Source organism: Camellia sinensis, chromosome 3 (assembly GCF_055761805.1).
Source record: "Camellia sinensis isolate YWXY chromosome 3, ASM5576180v1, whole genome shotgun sequence".
Lineage (NCBI taxonomy): Eukaryota > Viridiplantae > Streptophyta > Magnoliopsida > Ericales > Theaceae > Camellia > Camellia sinensis.
In genome coordinates, this window is record NC_138963.1 from 6898483 (window position 1) to 6923562 (window position 25080).

The 25080-nt window shown below is 35.3% G+C and overlaps 3 protein-coding genes across 3 annotated transcripts; all 3 read right to left on the reverse strand.

Annotated features, from left to right (window-relative positions):
- Nucleotides 1-1857: 1857 nt before the first annotated feature.
- Nucleotides 1858-6195, reverse strand: LOC114282515 (uncharacterized). Its single transcript, XM_082918987.1, has 7 exons — nt 6077-6195; nt 4789-4843; nt 4253-4378; nt 3646-3842; nt 2664-2861; nt 2350-2409; nt 1858-2170 (listed from the first exon to the last, which is right to left on the reverse strand). The coding sequence occupies exons 2-7, from the start codon at nt 4820-4822 to the stop codon at nt 2006-2008; spliced, it is 780 nt and encodes a 259-aa protein (XP_082775113.1). The 5' UTR covers nt 4823-4843; nt 6077-6195; the 3' UTR covers nt 1858-2005.
- Nucleotides 6196-7570: 1375 nt separating this feature from the next.
- Nucleotides 7571-11503, reverse strand: LOC114282514 (WEB family protein At2g38370). Its single transcript, XM_028225204.2, has 2 exons — nt 10949-11503; nt 7571-9252 (listed from the first exon to the last, which is right to left on the reverse strand). The coding sequence occupies exons 1-2, from the start codon at nt 11231-11233 to the stop codon at nt 7747-7749; spliced, it is 1791 nt and encodes a 596-aa protein (XP_028081005.2). The 5' UTR covers nt 11234-11503; the 3' UTR covers nt 7571-7746.
- A 3415-nt stretch (nt 11504-14918) lies between these two features.
- Nucleotides 14919-17377, reverse strand: LOC114265999 (uncharacterized protein At5g43822). Its single transcript, XM_082917573.1, has 4 exons — nt 17246-17377; nt 17024-17142; nt 16199-16403; nt 14919-15044 (listed from the first exon to the last, which is right to left on the reverse strand). The coding sequence occupies exons 1-4, from the start codon at nt 17375-17377 to the stop codon at nt 14919-14921; spliced, it is 582 nt and encodes a 193-aa protein (XP_082773699.1).
- Between the last annotated feature and the right edge of the window lie 7703 nt (nt 17378-25080).

Sequence of the window (25080 nt, forward strand, 5' to 3'; positions counted from 1 at the left end):
ACTAAAAAGATATCACTAGAAGGAGCACTAATGATGTGGCAGTGGGTCCCGCCTACTTTCTATGCCTTGTTTTTATTTTTTTATTATTTTTTTTGCCATTCCCAATATATTAGTGCTATTAATGATGTATTTTTTAGTGGTCTAAATCATTGTTGTTTTACAGAGTTATTTTGGCTGCAGAAACACATCTCCTTTTGACATTTTTAATCCTTACCGTTGGCGACATATCTTCTCAACTACTAAAGTTTTTCCTAGTCTTTAATATTCTTAAGAAAGAAAATTAATTTTTTTAGGTTCTCACAACTAATTGGTCCCGAGTAGAGAGACTCAAAAGTATATATTAACTAAAACTAAGTTTAGGTGGTTTAGAAAATATAAACAAGTTTAACAATTACATTGAGAAGAAAGAAGGGAATTAAATATGTGATCCCCTAAGATCATCTCTAATAGTTATTCAAAATTGTTATCAAATTTAAATTTGATGAAAAATAGTTTATTTTCTTATTACAACAATTTCATTAAATACGTATTAAATTTAGGATTTCACTTTTTTTTTTTATCAAATTGAGGATTAGCATGCCTTTCATCAAATCATTGTTCATTGCATTTAGATTTTACCACCATATAACCACCTTAAGACAAATTTGTGAAAAAATTACACTGGCTGGTGGTCCTCCCGGTTGTCCACCCGGTAGATCGGTAGTTTGATAAAACTACAAAACCCTCCGTTGGAACACTTGATATCAAAGGAAGTTTTTACTCAAATTTGATGAAAAAATTGATACACCGTTAGAGATGCCCTAATGAAACAATAACTAAAAAGATTTGATCACTAGACTACCTGGAATGCCAATTTGGTTTTTGGAAGTGTTTTGTATCCACGTTAACGTGTTAAAAATGAGGAAATTTCTAGGAAAGTCACATTATGGACATCAAATTTGTCATTCTTTGTTTGCCTCATTATCACCCATTCTTACACGTGAGAATATATGATAGTTTTGGAATAACACCATAATAAGATGCTAGTATCGGTACGATGGCATGGCACACTGGTCATGAGCACAAGAACAAAAGAAAACTTGTAGATTACTAATACTAGTATTAAACAACTATATTACTATAATAACATTCACAATGTAGTAAGTTACCTCCATATCCACTCCATGGAAGAACAATTTGTAAACCTCATCTAATTCTTTAGTCCCAAAGGGTTGTTTTTTAAATAACCAACTTCTAATTTTTAATCCAAATTTGAGCCCCTATTCTCACCAACCTATCAACACTTTGGATTTTTAGGTGTTATGTAATATATGCTAGGGAATATGTGTATCAGTTTCGTTAGGATTTGCCTTGATCTTCAAAATTTCGCACACAAGCTTACAATTTAATGACATGGTCTCTCTGTCTCTCTATAGGACTGGCCAAAAGCAACTCACCACGTTATGGAGAAACATTTGTACTTAGGCACACAAAGTGATGGCTATAAGTTCTGTGATATCTGTGATTGTGACTGTCTATATACTTCAAATATTGAAAACTCTTCTAAAAGGAAAAAGAAAAAAATCCCCTGCCAATTCTTCAAGAGCGATTTTAAGCAGGAGGAAATCCAGTATTTGGAAATGGGACTACTTAATGTTCTTCCGCGTGATTGAACATGTGGACTGTATGAGTGTCCCTTGAGGGTTAATACATGTACATCAATATACTGATGTGTGTGAGGCACGTATCATTCTATACGTACATGACATAGTGACTATGCAAGAATCGTTATATGCAAGTCTTGTCAGAGCCTAGGGAAAATATGAATGGGGTTTGAGCTGTGGCAATCACAAATAAAAAGGTTGACACTATTGAGAATCAACACAAGCAAGTTTTCAATCTGTAATAATAATCAATTAATTAGGTGTCGTACAGAAACCACAAGAGAATAGTAAATACCATTTTATTTTATTTTTTGTTTGTTTACGATATGAAATTTACAATCGAGTCTATTTTCCTGCAATTTTTACAAAACAGAAAGCAAAGATTTTTTCTCTATGGGTAATGCTTGATGGCTGTCAGCAGAAGGCGAATCACAGGCATGGATTGCAGTGCACATGTCTGTTGTTTCAAGATACTGCTCTGCATTGGCAAAGATCAATGGTCCGTATTCAAAAACCATGGTTTTACACTGCCCAACGAATTGAAATAATCCATAGTAAGTAAGAGAGAGAAGGAAAGAAAAATAACATAAAAAGCATAACCGGAATCACAAAATGGATTGTTCATCTTTCTACACAAATATTAAGGTCCCAATATGCAAAACCATGGACGAGTAAGTGGATGAGTAAGTTCCTAAAATGTTCTTACCTTTTTCACACGGCTCTCCACAGCAGTACATGCCTTCAGAAGCATCTCAATTATATCTAACTGGAATAAAAGCCAAAAAGAAAAAAATGACTAAGTTTCTTGGGACTAAAATATCCATGAACAACATTGTGACATAATCACAAAATATTAATGCTTCAAGCCACATAATATATAAATTTTCAGGTTTTCAAATAATTGAGGGCAGATAACTTTCTTTTTCTTTCGTTTTGCTTTTGGAGGAAAATTGCTGTAAATTCTAAGATACAATTTATAGCCGTGTTCTTGGTGATCAGCCGATGATGCAAAGTTCATACCTGTGTTTCGGGATCTTTCAACTTTAATAGAACTTCTGCAACAGCTTGATGGCAAATTTCACACTTACCCTTGGATAGTGGCAGAGAAACGATTACCCTTTGTGAACAGAGATTGACACTTTCGCAGAAATCTCCAGGTTGCACCAATCCAATCTCTAAGAAAAATAGGGGAGCATAATAGTCCACCAAACTAATGCACTGCCAGAAAGAATTACAGATGCAAGTCATACACAATGTTTATAATGTCTATAATGTTTCCTACTAACTCTCATCATTTAATATAGCAATACACACTGTAATAGGAAAGACATGCATATTCTCCTTTATTCAACTATTACCATCTATGCACCCATATGTGAAGGACATGGGCTGTTCAATTGAAGGAAGCTTGCTCATTTGTACACCATGAAAAAGGTAACAAAATCCTAGAGTTACCTGGAACGCAGATCGTTTCGGTATGAGGAACAAAAACTGGAATGCTGTATGCCACGTACTCTAAAATGTGGTGCGATAAGGGTAGGCGGCTTCTAAAACTCGATTCTCCTTACATTTAAGTTCATTTATACTAGATTTATTTTCATCATACTGAAACTTTCAGAAAATAGAGAGACAATTTGGCATGCTTTGGATTGTTTACTGTTTTGGAACGTGTTTCTAAAACGTAGATCACTAGGGTATTAAGCAAACAGACTGTTTGAAGACTAGCACTTTCTGGTTAGGAAAACCAACCAAATAGTGATGCTGAAATCATGTGTTGCGGATGTTTTTGATGGGCTATATCCTGAGGAACAAGCAATGCCTAGTAACTACCTACAACGGGCACTCATTAATCCTACAATTGTTAACAAGTTAGACATGACAAGCTTGTCACTGTCAGTGCCTTCAGATGAGGTATAAGGTGAACAAACAAGTTTATTTAAGTCCAATTGCAACTGTGCAGTTTCAACAATCAGAACCAACTCTGCTAAAACTCAGTGACTACCTGTTCCTCGAAAGTGAGCAACCGAGAGCAGGTGTTGTGAAGGATGTCGATTATCTCCGTCTGAGTCTTGTTTTCCTTAAGGTACTCCAGCGCCTCAGTAACAAACTCTTCACACATTGTGCACACATTTCCAATTCTGACAACTTCTTCTGAGGCTTTTACTTCCCCTTCTGACTCCTGGTGATTTATCTGCAAAACTGAGTCACAAAACTCTGATTAATCTGGATCTACTTCGAGTATCACAAACATCTTCACTTCACCATCCTAGAGAAATTGAACTTTCTGTCCAAAGCATCTTTAGTGAGAAACCATTTTCAAATCAAAATCGCACTACTGAACACGTATGGACATTATTGATAGGCATACAAGCTAGGTTTTGGCTGCCCCCACCAACGAAGCCATTTGAATGCATTAACATATATGCAACTTGAAATTCACTACAAATAATACAATTTAGATAATTTCGAAAAACATATCAGATTTGCCATTTTTTGCAGCCTCATAAACTAGGTCTGAATTTAAACCAAATATATTAGACAAGTGCATGTGCTGAGAAAATTACCATCTTGCAATGATAATAAAAAATAAAAAAAATTGAAAGAATTACCTGAAACATCAGATGCTGTGGTTTCTTTACTAGAAAGACCAGTGATAATTAATTTTCTGGCATCACAGGACAAGCTAGCACCCAAAACAAAAAGAACTAAGAGCCCAACTGTCACACCCATGGTGCCTGAGGTGAAAGCAATTGAATTTAAACCAAAAAAATAAAAAAAATAATAACAATAACAATAATAATAAGTAAAAAAAATCTATATAAAGAGAAAAGACTATCTAATCACCAACACAAGTAACTAATTTCGGAAAAAATAGCTGAAAATCATGAAGTCTCATAATTCAGCATAAATTAGACAAGCAATTAATGAAGAAAACACAGAAATCATCATGGAGATATTTCTAATGGTAGGACCAAGTCCTAGATGCGTAAAATATCAAGAAGCGAGTGAAAGGCAGAGAGTAACTTCCCTATTTATCTCATTTTAAACTCATTATCTGCACAGAATTGATGAATCACATATGCATATTGAATTCTACTATCTAAATGGCACAATCAGAAAAAGGATTGCAAGAGCAGAGTACCACCAAAGTTACATTTGCACCAGCAACACATGAACATCACATACAGTAATGTACTAGCCTGCAAAATTAACTGAAAGTTACACAAAAACACAAGCTCATTCATGCAAGATTTCTGCCAAACTAGTTGATTCCACTTGTAGAGCTTTTAATACCTCATCAAAATATGCTTTCTCAGTATTTAACCCTTTTTAGCTCTATTTAGGGAAGCCTCTTAGAGGGTTACTTCTACTTATTCTCAAGCACAAAGGTGCTTGGGAAAGTAAAAATTTGGCTTAAACATTAAGCAGACATCCAGCTACTTGGGAATCACCTCTGAAAGTGATTCTCAGCTTAGTGCTTAAGTGGGGCTCATTCTACAAATAATGAACTATCTCATCTCCAAATTTGCCCTTGAATTAAAATGACAATTCCATGCATGTCTGTTTTCCAAGCACGCCCACAATTAATTATTTATTTTATTACCTTCAAACAGTTTACCCACCCAAATGGGGTGTTGTAATACAACTCATAACGATTAACATTATTGGTGCAGAAGATAAATAAAGATGCTTCATCTAGGATAAAAGGATTAAGAATTGAGGATTTAAGACAACTACTAGACAGACTCCATTTATGATGATGCTAACAAAGAGGTTCATATTTGTTGTGATCACTTGGCATACAATCCTATGTTATGTTTCGTACTAAAGTGAAGGATATAGAAAGTAAAGGCAAAAAATCAACATATTTAAATTGTTTCTAAGAAGGAAAGAAAAAGGGTATGGAAGGGATGTGATGCGAGAGAGGATTTACAGTGGAGCACTTTTCTTCCCCTACAAAATTGGGAGAAAGAGGAGAAGTGAGTGAAGTGCTTGCTATTAAGATATTGTTTAATACTAAGAACACCCCGTGTTTGCGAAAAGTATCTATTCAGTTTCTGCATCCCCTATCTTTATAATTACTGTCTAACCAAAAGTTTGACAATTTATCTCAAAAAATTAAAATCATTTTCAGTCATATAGCATTTAGCTAACTTCCCATGAACCCATATTAAGATCACAACTTTGTGACAATTAAACCAATGGGTCTGTCAAATACAGACCAGAAGCAAGCCAAAACCTTCCCAAATCCCAAACAAGCAACGCCATAATATGAATTTGATGAATAGTTCCATTGCATACCACATACACAGATACATATAAGCACACACATATACATGAAGAAACAATAAAAATACAAAAGGAAGTAGAGAGACTACACAAGAAAGAAACCCTACAACACAAATCCAAAACCATGAAATGCAAGAAAGTACCTTTCGCAGAAGTTTTAGGATATGCCATATGTGTCTAGACGGTTTCAGAAGGGAAGAAGATGGGTAGGCATCGATTCTTCCTTCCTTCCTTCCTACTAGCAAGTAATGGGTTTTGGGGGAAAAAGTGTTGAATGGTTGCTGGGTCCTTCTGGAAAGTTAGGAATTTGAAAGTGCATCCACATGAGTTTTCCTACTATGCACAATACCTCCACCATAACCCCTTGTACTATGTCCACTCATTGGAATGCATTTTTGGATCTCAATGATGGTCTCTTTTGTTTTTTTTATTCAAAAGAAGTAGAACAAAGCAGGAAAGATACAACAAGATAAAACTAGGGACACTAAGGCCTTACACAAGATGCACCCACCATGTCTGCTATCAACAGACTTACAATGGCACTTGGAAGGTCATCAAGCACAACTAGGTTGTCTTGGTGGTTAGCTCCTAAATTTGCTAGTCTATCTGCACATTTGTTTGCCTCTCTAGGTGTGTAACTGATGGAGCAATTGTAACTGATGTATCTCAATGACGGTTTCACAGCTTAAAATTGGTCATAAAAACTTTGAATAAAATAATTGAGGAAAGGAATTATAGAAGATATATATCACTTATTTTTTCATTGTCAATTAAAAAACTTGGTAATACATTATTGATTTTCTTTAATTTTTTAATAATTAAATAAGAAAGTTAATCATAATTATTTATATAACAATAATACAAAATGGTAATAAAAAAATAACCATATATAGCATTTTTCTCTAAAGAATTAAAAATGTTACTTGAAAAGCATGTGACAAATAAAATGTTACTTTACCTTTTTCCTGTTGAGATGTGAAGATTTTGAGAACTTACCCAGCAAATTAACAAAAATGAGAAAAGCAATATATATTCTTTTTAATTTATAGATTGAAAAAAATAATGAATTATTTTAATTTTTAGCAAGGTCAAATTTATGTCCAATAAAGACCATGAACAAATTTATTTTTATTTTTTTCAAAAATAATAATTCAAACTAAAAAAAAAAAAAAGAAAAGAAGAAGAAGATAAAAAGGTATCATTTAGTTTAGTAGATAACTGCTCTTATTAAATGTTACTACTATATTATTTAGAATAAATTTGCTGTATAAAAATTTCATTCGAATTATTGCAAATCATTAAAAATTTCCATTTCATTTCAAAACAGCACATCATTAAAATTCAAAATGATCAGTCCAGTGATATTTTCATGATGGCGCCTACCCTGTTTGAAGCATGCACAAGAACATTCCATGCTTAGATACAGAGATGGATCCAGAATTATCACTACAGAAATGCAAAATTATGTTTGGTGTGCAAATCCTTATAGTTTTAAATTATTTTAAATTTTCTAATATAATATATGATATTTTTCAAATTTTTTGAAGTGCAGTTGCCCCATTCCACACCCCTATTCATCCTTGCCTAGTATCAATGAAGATTAGAAATGCCTTGTGAAGAAAACATCACAATCATCATTTGAACAACCCAGAATTTGATAAATAACCGCAATACTACCAACAAACAATGGGTCTGGGGTACATTAACACTAGTCACCTAAGAAGACATAAACCTTAAACCAGGACACACTAAAGATGATTAGGGCATAAAACAACTAACGAAGACATAAACCTACCCACTGCGACACATTGAATTAAGTTTGCTTCTTCTTTTTCTTACTTTGCTTTCGCATCAGGACCGTGAATCGAGCAAACCCAAACTTCTTTCTCTTTGCAGGCAATTGCTTGGGCCCACTTTCCCTCTCAGCCTTCCGTGTAGAAGGCGTATCACCATCACTTCTACTAAGCATTTGACCGAGTGACATCTTTCGTTTAACAGCACCTTTTTCCGTCCCATTCTCAAATTCTTCCGTCAAAAGCAACTTCCTGCTCAGTATTTGTCCTATAGACAGTGTCGGCCTCAAAACCGGCTTTGACTCATCATTCTCGAGATTCATTCCATTTACATCAAGCAGACGAGAGTTTCTCCGGTGGTGAGAAGAGGGGTGAGAATTCTTGAACTTGGTTGAGTTCTGTACAGTCCGTCTTCTTTGAACATGTTCAGATCTCCATTTCCGCAGAGCTTCTTCGACTGCCAACTTCGCTTTAGTTGCAGCCTCTACTCTGTTTAAAGTGTCTTCCAAGACCCTCTTACTGTTTTTGACTTCTTCTGTGGCTTCTTCTACCTTCTTCAAAATCTCCACTTTTGATACATTTGCTTCATTAACTAGAACCATAGCATCCATCACTTTCCTCTTAGAAGCATCCTCTGCATCTCGAGCTTTTGAGGTTAGAGATGTATATTCGTCGAATGAAAGAGTAACCCCTTTGGGCTTCTTCTGGGAACCTTCATTGGAGAGATCGCTGCTTGATAGGGCCTTGATCTCAGCAAGAGCAACAGCTTCTGTGGCTCTAGCAGCTTCCTTCATTTTCTTGGCTGCAACCAATCTGATATCAGACGTTTTAATCCTAGTTTTAGTATGTTCAATCTCCGCCATCGCTTTGAAAACTTCTGATTTTGCAGCTTCTCCCATTTTCTTGTACTGCTCTGCCTCGAAACTCAATCGTTGAAGCTCTCTTGATATATCAATGGGATTATCTGAATCACCTTTAACTTCAGCAGATTGGGCCAGTTGTAACTTCAGTCTTGTTTTGCTTAGCTCTTCCTCAAGTGATGAAATTTTTGAGGAATTTAAAGATAACCTCTCGTGAGTCTTTTCAAGTGAGCGTCTTTCCTTTTCTATTTTCTTGTTGAATGACTCAACAGTAGCTCGAATGTCAGCAAGATCAGTTGTAGTTCTTGTAAGGTTCAACTTGGCTTGTTTCAATTCCATTAAGATGAACCCTGGAGCTGAAGAGGGGCAGAGGCTGAAAGCACTAGTAGAATCCTGATTACCACCCGCAAGGTTTCCACAGTTTTCCTTTCCTGGTACTTCCACAGCAGGATTTACATTCATAATATCATCTAAATTTGCATTCGAGGCTGCATCGACTTCAGATGCCTCTTTTTGTAGCTTTAGTTTAAGTTCTTCTACAATCATTTTAGTTGTTTCCAGTTCTTTCAAGACATCAAGTGTTTCCCTTTCTTTTGCGATCAGATCTTTCTCCAACTGCGCAGCCTGTTCCTCCACTTTGGTGATGTCAACAGCTTCAATATCATGCTGCAGTTGATGGAAACAAATCAAATAGTGTAAAAAATAAATAAATAACTCAAAGAAAATCTATCCAGCCTTGTATTTGTATTTAGCTGGTCTTTTATGTGATTACATGTACATGGGTTTCCTAACCTGAACAGAAATCACAAACAGATTTTCTTTGAGGCTCGTCTTTTAAGTCTAGATTGAGGTGGAAGAAACAAAATACTGATGGCATGGGGTTGAGATTAAAAAATCACGCAGCAAATTTGAGGGTGACCCAATCTAGAAACAAATTTATGTTTAATGTTCATTATAACTAGAAGCAGACAAATTTGAGGGTCACTTCATTATAACTAAAGACGTTCCTTCACCCAATTAGACAATATTTTCATTTTAGTTCTTTCCATTTCATCTGAAAGCAAAATCATGAAAAAAATCTTGCCATTGAATTAAGATGGCCAGTACTGAGATTGTAAGATAGTAAAGCTCTAACATTGATGACTTTCCAAAATGGTCCAAACAGCTACTTTCTAGATGTGAATCAACAAATAAGAACTCTTGATTACTATTTGCATCTCAGACTTATGCTGTTTTTTCCTAGGTTATTTATAGAACAAATAAGAACTAATAGAGTAATATAATTTTATGCACAGATATTAAATGAAACAAACACGCTATTGTGCACCAAGACAATCAAACCATAATACAAAAACAAAAACAAATGGAAAAATGGTCCAGAAAAAGAATCAGCTTTAAAATGAATGCAATGCAGCTCCAGAGTAGCAGCTACACCATTGTGGGCCTCCGAAGAATTAAACTCCTCATTAATTGGTTGGTATCCCACACGTACTGATAGCTGTTATGAGGATCATGCTGGATTTATTATTGTTATTATTTTTGATCTCTACAACTTGAAAATTATAATCAAACAGCCAAACTCAGAAATATGGCTCTGCTAGGGAAAATCCTAGGTACTGCTGCATGGTAAAATATAGTAAATATGCAGATGTCTTGGATATTTTGGTTTTGATTGTTTCGATATTCAGCCAATAAATGGAAGCCTAATATGAGATTTATGGAGATTCCTGCACTTCTCTTAACTGCAACTTGCAACTACGAATGGAAAGAAAAAAAAAAAAAAAAAGAAACAAAACCAGAACCAGATGCTGTTGCAAATGAAAATGTGCTTCACAAACTAAAAATCACAAAATACTATGAACATAATAACCCTCAACCTCTACACTACATTTCAAAGCAAATTGGCATCATGGGTTAAAAAGTATAGCATTATGAAACATCTTTGAAGAACATCAAAAGTATACTACTAATAATAAGGTAGCTGAAATCAAAAGAGAGCCAGCTTGACAAAGGCAATGCTAGTACAGTATACTACTAATAAAAAATATCTGAAATCAAAGTTTTGTTTTCTGATAATAATAAAAATAAATAAAAAACCCCAAACAGGTAAAATTCACACTTTCTTTAACAATGTACTTAAGAAATAACTTATAAAAAAAAGGTAAAAGATCTTAAAAAGCAAAAAAATCAGAATTTTTTTTTTTTTTTTGCTTGAATAGAAATGTAGCTGAAACCCTGACATCAATTAAAAAAGATATCAAATTTACAAGTAAAAATGAATATGAAATTCATAATAAGAGAAACATTATACCATTAAAGCCACATTGTGAGAGAGAGAGAGAGAGAGAGAGAGAGAGAAGACCTGAGAAGCTTGGGTGGGCTTATGGGAATGGGGTCTCCAGAAACCGATTCCACCGAATCGACTAGCAGCTTCCTTCACCGACTCAAACGGCGCTGACGTGTCAATTTCAGCCCTAGAACTCTCCATCTTCTTCTGCCCCGAACACCCTGAGTCACTGCCTTCACTCGCAGTGAGTCCCATTCCGGCAATTTTAGCTTCTGGAGCATGTGAATCTGCTTCGTCTAGGGTTTCAGATGCTTCAGAAACCACTTGAATAGTAGTGTAATCTAAGGCCTGAGCAGCCATTGAAACGAAGCGACCTAACCAAGAAAAACAAAAGCCCTAGGATGACTGACAATGAATATGACGTTACTAATCCAAAGGAAAAGACTTTGTGGAGTACGCAATAGAGACAACAACAAATTAAAGAGCGAGAGAGAGAGAGGGAGAGAGAGAGAGAGAGAGAGTGAGCGAGCGAGTAAAGCTAATAACGTTCGATTTTCTGGAGAGTTGAGATTCTCTCCTCCGTGGACCGAGCTCACAGAATCCGCTGTTCTATTTTTCTATCTCTTCTGTATCTTATTATTATACGGTTTAATTATTATTAAATTATGGTACTTCAAAATTTTAAGTGTTTTAATATAATTTAATAATTACAAATATTTTCAAATAAAAAGAGATAAGAATTTCAAGGTACAATTTGTGTTAGAAAAATGCTACCTATAATTTTATTTGAGTCTAATTTGTCTCTAGTTAGAGATTAAGATTGGACTTGTTCAATCTTCATCGTGTGTTCATTTTTAGGTCTCATTTCAATAATCCAGTCACATTTCAAGATTCATAAAATATATTAGCTGAGAGGGTAATTTTTGGTAAAAATTGAGCCGAGCTATGTGATGGGCTTTGTGGCCCAAAGTGCCAAGGACTTGGTGAAACGGCCGCAATGTTACTCCGGCCCAAGAGAGGTATAGTTACTCAGGCCCAGGAGAGGCAAGGCTACTCCGGCATAAGAGAGACAAATTTACTTCGGCACAGTGACTGCAAAGATACTTCGGTCCGAAAGCAACTTGGAGTTATACCGGTCTTAGGGTTATACTGGCCGAAAGTCATTGGTCCGGTCTAAGACCGTACTATGGGTTCTACATAGAAAGCCGAGATAAGAAAGGGATAACACAAGAACCTAACTAAGGATGAATTCGGTTTACTCAGTGGCTCTGCATAGCCAAGCTTATTTCGGTCATATAGTAGTTCGGTCAAAGTAAAAACCATCCCACTTGGTTTAAGCAGTGGGGGAGGATTATCCTTAGGAGTATGAATCCTAGGAGGACTCTGCATAGAGAGATACAAGTCCTACTAGGATTGTGCCACAAGAAACTTATAAAAGCTCACAAGCATCACCTTGGAGGAGGTAACATAACACAACATACAATTTTGCTTCCTGAATACATTGAGTTTTGTCTATTTGTCAAGTTTTCTGACTTAGGCATCGGAGAGGTTTCCGGCACACACCCGCCGGCTAGCTCACGTTTGTATTTTCAGGTGACAAAGCGACGTCGTACGGAGGAGCGTGGATTTAGTCAACAGGATTATACGAGGAGAATTATTTCTTCCCCGTACATTAGCCATATAAAAAATTAAGTTGATTGAATAACGACAACCATATATTTGAATTAGTTTGATATGAATTGTTTATTTTTTAACCGTCCATTGATTTTATACAAAAATGATTCGAAAATTGATTTTCATTATCTAATCGACTTGATTTTTTACATGAATAATATATTTGACAAATTCTAAAATGTGAACAGTTCAAATTATCGAAACGGGACTCAAAAGTGGGCCCATGGTGCATACTGGTCGAATTCAATCTTGATCTCCAATTAAAAACAAGCTAGACACATTTTATTTCTTACCTATTTTTTTAGTAAAAATTGAATTTTATATACATTCATAAATGTGGATTCTACTATTATTATTTTTTAGAGTGGAAAAATAAAATAAAAATGAAATTATGCACAGTATTTGTCTTTTAGACTATGGATCCAGCATTTTTGCCTTTTCTGAGCCTCTCATGTTTTTTAGGAGAGAGCGGAGAAAGGGGTAAACAATTTCAACTTCTTTCACTATGTTAGAAGTGTAGTTACCAGAACTACCAATTGATCAATATATATTAAAAAAACGACAAATAATGATTAAAGAGTAATATATATAAACCTTCCCCAACGGTGACCCCTCCTCTTCGTGACAAGAGAGGGGAGGCAGGTTGACTTGCCACGGGAGAGGGTTTGGGTTGGGACTGGGGCATCATTTGTGGGGAAGGGGGTCAGGGCAACGACGGGAGGGCAAGGAGGTGGCAGCAATAGAGAGAAGTGATTAGAAGAGTTGGTCGGAATTGAAGTGTGACTTAGCGGAATTTGACTTTGTTTTTGATTTTTTTAATAATTTTATTCAATAATTTTATATCATAATATAACGTATTATATAGTGAAAATTTTTATAATAGTTATGAAATAAATGATAACTTAGTTAATGTGTGTTTTTTTTAACAAAAAATACCACTTAGACAATGCACAATATAATATTCCAAGAATATTTAATATATTTTCATAGAAAGTGGTCCTATTTGAAACAGTGACACCAGACTATAACTCTCTTGATTGCAAGGTGGTTCTATCTATGTGGGAACAGTGGAAGGCCTCAAAGCCATAACTCTCTTGGTTGCTTTTAATTATGTCTTGCTAGCTTTTCTTCCTCTTTTTTTCCTTTTTTTTCATCCAAGGTGACCGTTGCCCAAACGTCCTGGCGAGGCAAAAGAAGCCCAAATTATTAAGTTCCGTTGCAAGAATTTAAAATCCTATACTTTCACTTCAATTCAAATAGATTCATGTTATACTTGTATAGGCTAGATGCCAAACAAAGGGGAAAAAAGCAAACACCCCTTTTAAGATTCAATTACCAGAATCTTCTTGAATTTTCTTTTGTAGGTGTTCTTTTGTACAGCTTGGAAAGAAAAAGACACACAAATCACTACAAAAAAATTGACTTTTTGCGACGGTAAAATACCGTCGCTTATACTCCTAATGCCATCGCAAAAATTTTTTGCGACGGCAAAATAACTTTTTTGTGACGGCAAGAGGGGGTCGCAAATGGAGGGGTCGCAAAAGAGTTTTTGCGACAGCACAGTGCCGTCGCTAATGTTTTTGCGACGGCATTTTTGCCTTTTGCGACGGCACTGTGCAGTCGCTAATAGTGTTTGAAATTTCTTGACTTTTTGCGACGGCACTATTTTACCGTCGCTAAAAATATTATTTGAGACGGCAAAATATACCGTCGCTAATAGTCTTTTTTTTGCAACTGCAAAAACACTGTTTTTGCGACGGTGTGGTGTCGTCGCAAAAAGTATTAAAAATATGAAAATTTTTATTTTTTGTGACAGTGTAATACCGTCGCAAAAAGTATTAAAAAATAATAAAATTTCTATTTTAAAGAATAAAATTTTTATTTTTTGCGACAGTTTAGTATCGTCGCAAAAAGTAAAACCTGTAACAAAATCAATAAAAATAATAATTTTTTTTGTTTTTTGCGACAGTGTAGTGCCGTCACAAAAAAGAAAAAAAAATCCTCCGATAAAATTATTAAAAATATTAAAATTTCTCCATAATAATATAAAAATTCCTATATAAAATAACAATTTCTTCATAATAAAATATTTTTCCATTCATAATTACACATCAACAAAATTATCCCATTACATAATATTCCATAATTATCCTCCGATAAAATTTAAAAATATAAAAGAAATGAAAAAAATAAACACAATATAAATGAATATAAATTACTTTTTGGAAAGCCTAAAAAGTTCCATAATTTCATAATGATAGTTTGTACACATCCTCATTCATCAAAACTCACGAAGAAATTGTCCATCTCTTGTATGGTTTTGCCAAGCGTGTCTTCAAGGCTGCCAAAAATGGCAACTGATGATCCTTTGTTATCTAAAATCAAAATGCGTGTAGCATTCATCAGCCTTTTCTCTCTCATAGAACCAAGATTTGTGATCATCAAGAAGCAGATCAACATATTTCTTCAGCAAACACGATGTCAAATATGGATTGCACTGCAACGAAAACATAGCAATTAGATGAGAAATATTGTGAATTTGCAGAAAATCAATTAACAGTAAGATGGTGCTAAAGACTGCAGTAAAATAAAAATAAAAAAAGATGTTTGTCACCAGATAAATTTCACCATTTTTTTCACCTACGTGGATCTACACAACAAACACCATATGAACACGTACGACACACCCCAGAATAAAATGGTACCCCCATATACGCATGGCGTTTGTTGTATGGATCCAAATAGGAGGTTAAAAAAAAGTTTATTTTGGTGGGTGGGGGGGGGTTGTGGGGGGAAGAAGAAGAAAATAACTACACAGTTCCTCAGCTTTAATGACAAATTTCAACAAAGGCCAGCATAGGTGATATGCAAATTATAACTGGAACCAGTTGTTTTATATGTATAGAAACCCGTAGGCCAAGAAAATTCTCTAGGAATCAGCATAGTGGGACAAATCAAATTTCTAGTCATTAAATCAAGTTGCTATAAAGTTTCCCAACTCAAATGAATTGCTAAAAACAATCCAAGGAAGAACTGCAACGCTTTGCATACCTGGGCTTCAAGGCAAGTGCTGAAAGTGCTGATACAATTGATGCTTTAAGAATGTACCTGAAAACTAGAATTGAGTGAGTCTTGAGAATTAAAATAAAAACTTAATGTTGGCTCTGTAATCTATTAATGCAGCAATCACAACTAGCAATTGTTGGAAGATATGACTTTCATCAATGAACAAGTAACATTATCTAAAACCAAGTGCTTCAGCAAATAGCACACTAAAAAAACAAAACAAAACATACTCCATTGAGAATAGATGGTGGAATGAGAAGAAAGAAACCCTAGTCTCTCGCTGGCATGAAATAAATAGAGGTTATGAACAATGAGATAGTAGTAGTGCATGTGATGAATGTTATAAAAAAATCAATTAAATTTCTCAATTTAAGTGATGTGCAACCCATACTAGCAACAATCCAGGAATGGAGAAAAGAATATGAAATGACTTTTTAAGTATAAATGTGCACTGAATCCAAATCAATTTAACTAAAACAAAAGAATACAAAAGTCTTTGTTTCAACTCAATGTTCTGCCTACCCAAAAACTACCCATAGCCATCCTAAATTCCTACTTGCAGTGGGGAGGGGGAAAATGTAAGACATTGAGTAGTGAGTAGTTTCCATACTCTGATTGGTGCATCTCGTAAATAAGGCTTAGCCCATCCAAACAATCTGCTAGAGATGGTTTTATACCAATTCGTTGTTGTAGCTGTTTTGGGGCCGCTTGAATAGATCCTGCTTTAACCAGCTGTCTACCATCACGAAGAATTTTATTGAGAAAGAAAACGATACCATGAAACTCTTCCCTGGAATAGTTCACAATAAACTAAAAAATTCATACATTTGTCGATGAACCCAATAACTTGAGAACTTCAGAAGTCAATGAGCAAAATCGCTCTTGGTTGCAAAACAATATGATCAACATTATCATGATCAAGAATACATAAAATATTTGAAATGTATCACATATCGTGAAATACGTCTACTCTCTAAAAACAATAACGATTTTATTCAAGAGTTGATTTGAGAGCATTAAATCATTTCTCCATTTACAAAGCCTTCAAGGAGAGTATGCAACCATTAAAAATTTTGTTCCTATCATTTCAAAAAAAATGCTAAAACTAAAAGCCCCAATCCCAACTTGCTATGCTTACTTTCACAAAATATAAACAAAATCATCACCATAAGTTCAAAAGTTGCGATTTTTTTTCTTATCCAAAATTTTCTCAATAAATTGCACAGAGCAAAAGATAGAAACCCAATAACTTACAGAGTCTTATTCATGGAAAGCAAGATAATGCTATGCTCGCTTTACCAAAATATAAACAAAATAATCATCATAAGTTCAAAAGTTGAGATTTTTTTTCTTATCCAAGATTTTCTCAACAAATTGCACGGAGCAAAAGACAAAAATCCAAAAACTTACAGAGTCTGATTCATGGAAAACAAGATAGATTCCAAAGATTCCATCTGCTTTCTCAAGACCAAATCTTCAATGCCAGCAATACATTTCAAGGCACCATAGTTCTTGGGATTTTGGATAACCTGTAATCAAACAAAAACAAAAAGCAAAACACAAATTATAATATGAAGAACAATTCATAAGCTATTTCATATTATAAGTATGTTGTAGTGAATTAGAAGGGACCTGTAACCTCTGAATGATAAAAGATGAGTTCCGAAACTGGGAAAGCAACCTAGATTGAAGTTCGTCCCATCGACTCATCTCTTCTTTCACTTTTCTAAATTTTTGCTGATATTTCTTCACCATACCCTCCATCCTCACCTACCCAAAATTGTAAATCTTCAATTGTTTCCTCTGCAAACATCCAGATGATACTGAAAATTCGATCATATTACAAACATAATTATTAATTAATAAAATGGGTTCCACATTAATAATTAATCAAAAAAAATTAAATCAAATCAAATAAATGAAAAATAACATTAAATGAAGCATGCATCAAATGCAATTGCAATTAAATTTTTATTTATTTTTTATCCAATATTTTTTCAAACCACTCATTCTAAGCATAATCAAAAATGTTTGAGAATCTAAAAAATAAAAAATTAATAGGAAATGAGACCAATCAGAACCAGATTTTATAGAAGAAGATATTAATCAAAAAGGAAAATGTAAAAAACAACATTTTGAAAAGAAAATGGAAAGAGAAATTACATGGAGAGCAAGTTGTCTGGAAAGAGAAATTAATGCCTCTCTTCGTCCCTCATTCTGAGAATAGAAGTTCCAGAGCGAGAAATAGAGATAGAGATATTCGCGGAAGTCAAACTGGAAGCAGAGCATGAGGGGAGAGGGGGGTTGAAGAAAGATTAGGGCTTGGTCAATGAAGTTGGTGAAGAGACGACGGGTGTCAGAGGAAAAGTCGGAGGGAGGGAAGAGAGGGTAGTCGAAGTTGAGAGAGGAGAGAGAGAACCAAAGGTTTCGCCATTTGTGAGAGAGACAGGTGGTTTGAATGGCATCAAGAGTGGGGAGAAATGAGAGGATGAGGAGGAGGATGAGGTCCGGGAAGTCATTCAGGTTAGGAACGGTGGTGGAGTCACCGGTTGTCTCCGCCGCTCGCCGTCTATCTCGAGAGAGGGGGGTAAGAACAGATTAGGGATTTTTGGGTTTGAGAGATTGGGGATTTTTTTGCTTTTAGGGGCGGGGGAGCGGGAAAGCTAAAAAAAAGGGCGGGAACAAAAAAAAGAATAAAATATATATATATATATATATTTTTAAGGGTCAAAAATGAAATTTAAATAACAAAATAATGCTGTCTAATTTTTTATTTTATTTTTTTTAGACTAGGGTTGCTATCGTCAAAAAATTTTATTTTTTGTTAAAATATATATTTTTTCTAGTTAATGAATTTTTTAAAAAAAAATTTCTTTTTTTTTTTAGTTACAAAGATTGAAAATTTATTTGTTTCATTTTTATTTTAATGAAATTTTTTTTATTTGGTAGAAGTAGGGGCAATATTTTAATGAAAAATATTTTCTACTAAAATAAAAGTTAGTTTTCTGTGGTCAATGAAAAATATTTTTCTGCTGCCCATTTTTTTTGGTTATTAAAAATTATGAACTAATTTTTTGTGGTAGAGGAGAGGGAGCGGCAGTAGTGGTGTAGGTGGTGGATAAGAGATGATGGTGGTGGTGGTGGTGGTGATGGCGAAGGAGATTAGTGGTGAAGTTGTGGTAGTGGTAGAGTAAATGGAGTAGCAAGGGTGAATGAGAGGTAATGGTAGTATTAATGGCAGTAGTTGTAGTGGAGTAGTGGCAATGGTAGTAGTAATAATGGTAGTAGTAATAATGGTAGTCGCAAAGGTGAAGTGGCGACAGTGGTAGTAAGGTGGTAGTGGAATGACGTTTGTAGTAATGGTGAATGTGGTAAAGGAGATGGGTGGTGTGAGAGAGAGAGAGAGGTGAGTGGGAGACAGATAGAGGAGAGAGAAAGAGAGACAAAGACAGAAGAGAGATAGAGAGAAGAGAGATGAGTGAGAGAGACATAGAGAGAAGAGAGATGAACAAGAGAGATAGAGAGAAGAGAGACAGAGAGAGATGAGAGATGAGAGAGATAGAGAGAAGAGAGATGAGTGAAAGAGACAGAGAGAGAAAAGAGATAGATGAGTGAGAGACACAGAGAGAGAGAGACAGACAGATAGACAAACAGACAGAGAGAGAAGAGTGATGAGTGAGAGAGAGAGAGAGAAAGAGAAAGAGAATAAAGAAATGAAGATGAAAAAATGGATGAAAAGATATAGACAAAGAGAGAGAGAGGGAGAGAGAGAAAGAGCGAAAAAGATAAACGAGAGAGAGACAGAGAGAGATGAGCAAGAGAGATAAAGAGAAGAGAGAGAAAAGAGAGACAGAGAGAAAAGAGAGATGAGAGAGATAAAGAGAAGAAAGATGGACGAGAGACACAGAGAGAAAGAGAGATAGACAGACAGACAGAGAAGAGTGAGTGATGAGTGAGAGAGAGAAAGAGAAGAGAGACAGAGACATAGAGAGAAATAAAGAGACAGACAGACAAAGAAGAGTGATGAGTGAGAGAGAAAAAGAGAAGAGAGACAGAAACAGAGAGATAGGAAGATGAAAAAATAGGTAAAAAGAGAAATGTTCAAAAGAGTAAGACGACGTCGTTTATAGTGGATCGATAAATCGAGAAGGAGCTCGATAAATAGAGAAGATGAGAGTAAGAGAGTGAGCAAGGTGAACATAGTGAGGGAGAAATAGACAAATAGATAAGTACACAGAAAGAGAGAGAGAGAGAGAGAGAAGAGTGATGAGTGAGAGAGAGAGAGATAGATAGAAAAAAAGATAGAGAGAGAAAAAGAGAGAGAAAGAGAGAGAGAGATAGAGGGAGAGATAGAAAAAGAGAGAAACAAGAGATAAGCGAGAGATAGACAAAAAGGAAGAGAAATAGAGCGAAAAGAGATGAGCGAGAGAGAGAGAGACACACAAAAAAAGAGAGAGACAGAGAAAGAAGAGAAATGGGCAAGAGAGATAGAAAGATAAGAGAGAGAGAGAGAGAGAGAAAAGAAATAAGAGAGATAGAGAGAAGAGAGATGAGCGAGAAAGACAGAGAGAGAAAACAGATGAGAAAGATAAAGAGAAGAGAGATATGCGAGAGACACAGAGAGAAAATGAGAGAGAGAAACAGACAAACAGAGAAAGAAGAGTGATGAGTGAAAGAGATAAAGAGAAGAGAGAGATAGAGACAGAGAGACAGGAAGATGAAAAAATGAATGAAAAGATAAATGTTATATCAAAAGAGTAAGACGACATTGTTTTTTTTAATTTTTTTTGCGACAGAAAAATACCCTTGAATTTATTCAAACCATTTTGTGACTGTATATATATGAAGCTGTCTCAAAACCACAATCACTATGCTAAGTTAGAGTTTTCCAAAAACTCTTTTGAGAAAATTATACTTTATTGTTTTTCGTGTTATATTGTTTTTACTGAATTTTTTTAATATTTTAAGTATTTTTTTTTATTTTTAGACACACCTAACATAAATACACCTAAAAATTAAAAAAAGTGTAAAAAAAATCTTTTAAAAATTCACTATATACAAAAAATACAATAATTCAATACATTTTTTTTTTTGTATTTTTATGTATTTATTAATTTTTTTTTAAAAAATTTCATAAATTTTTTTTTAGATACATCTAAGTAAGGTGCATCTAAAAAAAATATTTAAAATTTTAAAAATATTCACTAAAAAAAAAAAAAAAAACGAAAGTCACTTTTTTGCGACGGCAGAAAATGCCGTCTCAAAAAAGCACAGTATTTGCGATGGCATCATTTGCCGTCTCAAAAAAGCAGAGCATTTGAACATTTTTTGAGACGGCAAATTGTGCCGTCGCAAATGCTCTGCTTTTTTGACACGGCAAATGGTGCCGTCACAAACACTCTGCTTTTTTGAGACGGCAGAAAATGCCGTCTCAAACACTCTGCGACGGCAGAAAATGCCGTCTCAAAAAAGTAGAGTATTTGCGACGGCATCATTTGCCGTCTCAAAAAAGCAGAGCATTTGCACATTTTTTGAGACAGCAAATTGTGTCGTCGCAAATGCTTTGCTTTTTTGAGACGGCAAATGGTGCCGTCACAAACACTCTGCTTTTTTGAGACGGCATTTTCTGTTGTCGCAAAAAGTGACTTCTTGAGACGGCAAGTGTGCCGTCGCAAATAGTTCCGTCTCATAAACCCACTTTTCTTGTAGTGAATTTAGGGGGTTGTGGGTTCACTCCGACAAGCTTGCTTTGGTGATATAAATGATTTATTTTTTAATAATGACTTAAGAGTTGGTCATTCATATAAAAAAAATCAAATTAATCATATATGGTAATCATATAATTAAACAACATTTTTGGATATCAAAGGGTCCTCTTTCTCTTTCTCTTTGGGCTGTGTTAAGGAATGTAAAATTGATTAATGCACTGAATCTGAGATCTTCTACAAGTTAGGACAATCAATCCTCATTCTTCTTTCGCTTGATTTGTTTTTCATTTTCATAGAAATGTAAATAGGCAATGACAGTATATATGCTCTAATTTAGGATCTAAATTAGGTTATGTATTGTATATATATATATATATATATATTTCCTCTCTTTCAATGAATGTACACAGAGAAAGTTTACCGCTTCACATGGTATCAGACCAAGCACATTCTTGAACTCTTGTTTCTTTCTCAAACACAGCAACCATTTTTTAGCCAACACACGTGGTAGAAAAAGATACCCAAATAATCCAAGACTCAGCCAAGTTTGAGGCAAACAAATACGACAATCAAAATGATCCATTTTTTTTCTTCATCACTCTGACCAACTTGGGCTCATACTCGTCACACAGCTGTTGATTAAGGAAAATTATAGCACCTGGAGCTGTGTCATGCTCATCGCCCTCAACATCAAGAATAAAAAAGGCTTCACCAACGGCACTGTTCGACAGCCACCAATGACTTCTGAAAACCTAAGTGATACGTGATTAGATCAAGATTTAATTATTCCAATTCCCAATCAAATAAAACTCACAATTTAAATCATTAAGCACTTGCGAAAGTGATTTAGATTGTTGTTTTCAAAAAATAATAAATCGACACAAACGATTTTTACGTGAAAAAACCACAATTGAAGCACCTTCAATTGTGATCAAAAAACCATAGGCGAAATGCCACTAATCAATCCACTATTGAAGAAAGAAAGATTACAAAGATAACAAACAAATTACCCAAACGCTTCCAATTTGTCTCCAAATCTTCTGTATATCTTTCACCACAACCTTCGTCTCAGAATTGATTAGATTGAAGTTGAATCCACAACTTCTATTGTCGAATCAATGATCACACACAATATCAAACTCCATTAATACTCCACGCTTGAATCTCCGGATTCCACCGGAGAAGAACACTCTTGAATATGAACAATCAACCTCTTTGATGTGTGCTTATCAAAACATGAGTTTAATACTCAATCAAATCATCAAGGAAAACTAGTAAACAACCTCAAAAGAAAACCCTAAAAACCTTAAAGTGGATCTCTAAAACGTAGTCTTAGATTAGGACTGAAACAAGTATTTATAGAAAATAGAGACTGCGAAGCTCGCTCGAGTGAAGACTTTCTTGCTCGAGCGAGGAACCAAAAACGCGTGTTTTCCTCAAGTGTCGCCGCTCGAGCCAAGCTTCCTTCGCTCGAGTGTACAATTTTCTTTCTCAAGTTTTAGGCATACAGACGCAGCTTCTGAAAACAAGACTCCTTCGCTCGAGCAAGCAAGACCAAACAACTAGGAAATTTACAACTCAATAACACAAGTTTGTTCGTGGGTTTGACAAGACTAAGGGACCTAACAATCTCCCCCATTGTCAATTCCCGGACAAAACTTTCTAACACAATTTCCTAGAAAACAAATGCACTAACTAAACAAACGGACCACCTTAAAACAGCCAATCCAACAAACTAAACAACCTTGACGAAATATCTGCAGAAATAAACAAACAACACGATGGGAATAGAGAAAATAGTTAATCAAAATCAAATACCATATCAAGACAATGAATCAATGAATCAAAGCTATATATCAAAATCCCAAAATGTTATGTCCAGTATGCAAAGCCACAACTATATCCCAAAAGAGCAACCATCATGCAAACAGATATGTACCCTAACCAAGAAATCATGCAAACAGATATATGTACCCCAACCAAACAACCAACCTATACAAACTAAACAACCAACCTGTACGAACTAAACATACTCCCCCTTTTTGTTCGGAAGAAACAAACGAAAAAAATATACAGTCCACAAATTATCCAAAAACTGTCCAAGAATTATGAGTCTGGTAGAGGCATCTGCAACAAAGATAGAATCTGAGTCAAAAGGGCAGTCTGCTGGTCGAGGTGGCCATCTAGAGTATGAAGCATGGCATCAAGTTGATCAAGGTACTGAGTGACAGCCTGCTCGAACTGCTGTAGCTGGCCATGAAAGGAACGAGGACACATCTCAGGTGCACTGGCAGCGGCTGCATCATACTCGGCCTTCTCAGCTAAGGGATCATCACCTGTATCAGAAACCCCGACTCCCAATGGACCCCTCCGAATATAAGCTTGACTTTGAGACACGGTCAGCTTGGTAATGGGTTTAACAGGAGAGGCAAACTTATTATCCTCAAAGATAGAGACACCAAGAGAAGTGAGAAATCTAGTGAGGAAACAACCATAAGGAAGACCTAAGGACTTGTGTCCCTCAAAAACAGTGATCATTTTGGTGACAATCATCGCCGGCAGATCAATGGGAAGGCGATGGTCAATACAATATAACACATACCCCTGATCTTCGGTGATGTGAGATGAATGAGTAGTCACATGAATGTTGGCGCAAACAATGATTTTAAGAAGTCGAAAACGAGGAAGAAGCTCATTTTGCTGAATGAGCGCCCCGGCAATCCAAGACCGGGGAGTACCACAAAGTTTAGTGGCAACTCGATCAAAATCAACACCACTGCGAGTAATGAAAGGAAAATGAAAATTTCAAACTTCTGGAAGACCAAGAAATAGCCGAAAAACTTCGCCAGTGATGACCAAAGATTTCTTCCTAACCCAGGTGCTAAATAAGGGAGCAATCTCCTTGAGGATAGAATGCATATTACAATAAAATTCACGGACCAGACTGAGATTTTGAGGCCTTGAGAAAAACAAAACTTGATCACCTCCTAAAGAATCAAACAACAAACGAATAAGGAGTAACTCAAAAGCACAAGGAATGACATTCCGTTCGAGGTGAACTTTCCTAGAGGCATAGAACTCCCAAAACAGTTTGGATTTTTCCTTGGATTCAAATTTTTCAGTGTTGTAAGTTGGGCGGGACACAGTAGATTTACGACTTTTTGAAGGCTTACCCATGACTGACCAAAAAAAAAAAAAAGAAAAGACAAACACAAGACCCCAACCCACCAAGACGAAACCAGAGAACAACCAAAGCCCAAGAACCCCCAAAAGAAAACATAAGAGCACGACAAACAACAATTAGTCCAACAGAATTAAACCACAACAAAATGCACAAAACCATAGCATGATATAAAATATAATAAGAGCAAAGCTAGGGTAAAGTTCCAACATAAACCAATTACAGTAATATGATAGATATGGAGACAGTAGAGCATGAAAACTAACAGTCACACAATGTACTAAGGCCACCATAAAGCAGAATTAGAAACATAGGACAAAAACTAAGGTAGGAAAAAACAAGCCCTAATTTAACCCCGTACTTTAAACCTTAGCAAAAAAATGTACCAAATTACTAAACCAAGATGCAATCGAGAGACCATAAACCATAATGAAAAGACCAAAAACCAACAATGAAGAACCCTAGACACTATAGTCAAAACAGAGTAGACACAAGACAAACTAAGGACGAGAAAGAAAATAAAGAAAATAAAAGAAAATTTACCAAGTAAGGACAATGCAAAATGGATGAAGGAGAGA

Excerpts from the sequence above, each read along its gene's own strand:
- LOC114282515 (XM_082918987.1), bottom strand. The coding sequence starts at position 4,822 with ATGTTCATGTGTTGCTGGTGCAAATGTAACTTTG. Across the intron at positions 4,379-4,788 it reads CTGGTGCAAATGTAACTTTG|GCACCATGGGTGTGACAGTT; the intron begins GTGGTACTCTGC and ends CTTTCACCTCAG. Across the intron at positions 2,410-2,663 it reads TGAAAGATCCCGAAACACAG|TTAGATATAATTGAGATGCT; the intron begins GTATGAACTTTG and ends CTTTTATTCCAG.
- LOC114282514 (XM_028225204.2), bottom strand. The coding sequence starts at position 11,233 with ATGGCTGCTCAGGCCTTAGATTACACTACTATTCAAGTGGTTTCTGAA. Across the intron at positions 9,253-10,948 it reads AGCCCACCCAAGCTTCTCAG|CATGATATTGAAGCTGTTGA; the intron begins GTCTTCTCTCTC and ends CATCAACTGCAG.
- LOC114265999 (XM_082917573.1), bottom strand. The coding sequence starts at position 17,377 with ATGGAGGGTATGGTGAAGAAATATCAGCAAAAATTTAGAAAAGTGAAA. Across the intron at positions 16,404-17,023 it reads TTTTCCATGAATCAGACTCT|GGAAGAGTTTCATGGTATCG; the intron begins GTAAGTTTTTGG and ends GAACTATTCCAG. Across the intron at positions 15,045-16,198 it reads GAAACTACTCACTACTCAAT|TGCAATCCATATTTGACATC; the intron begins GTCTTACATTTT and ends TTTTCGTTGCAG.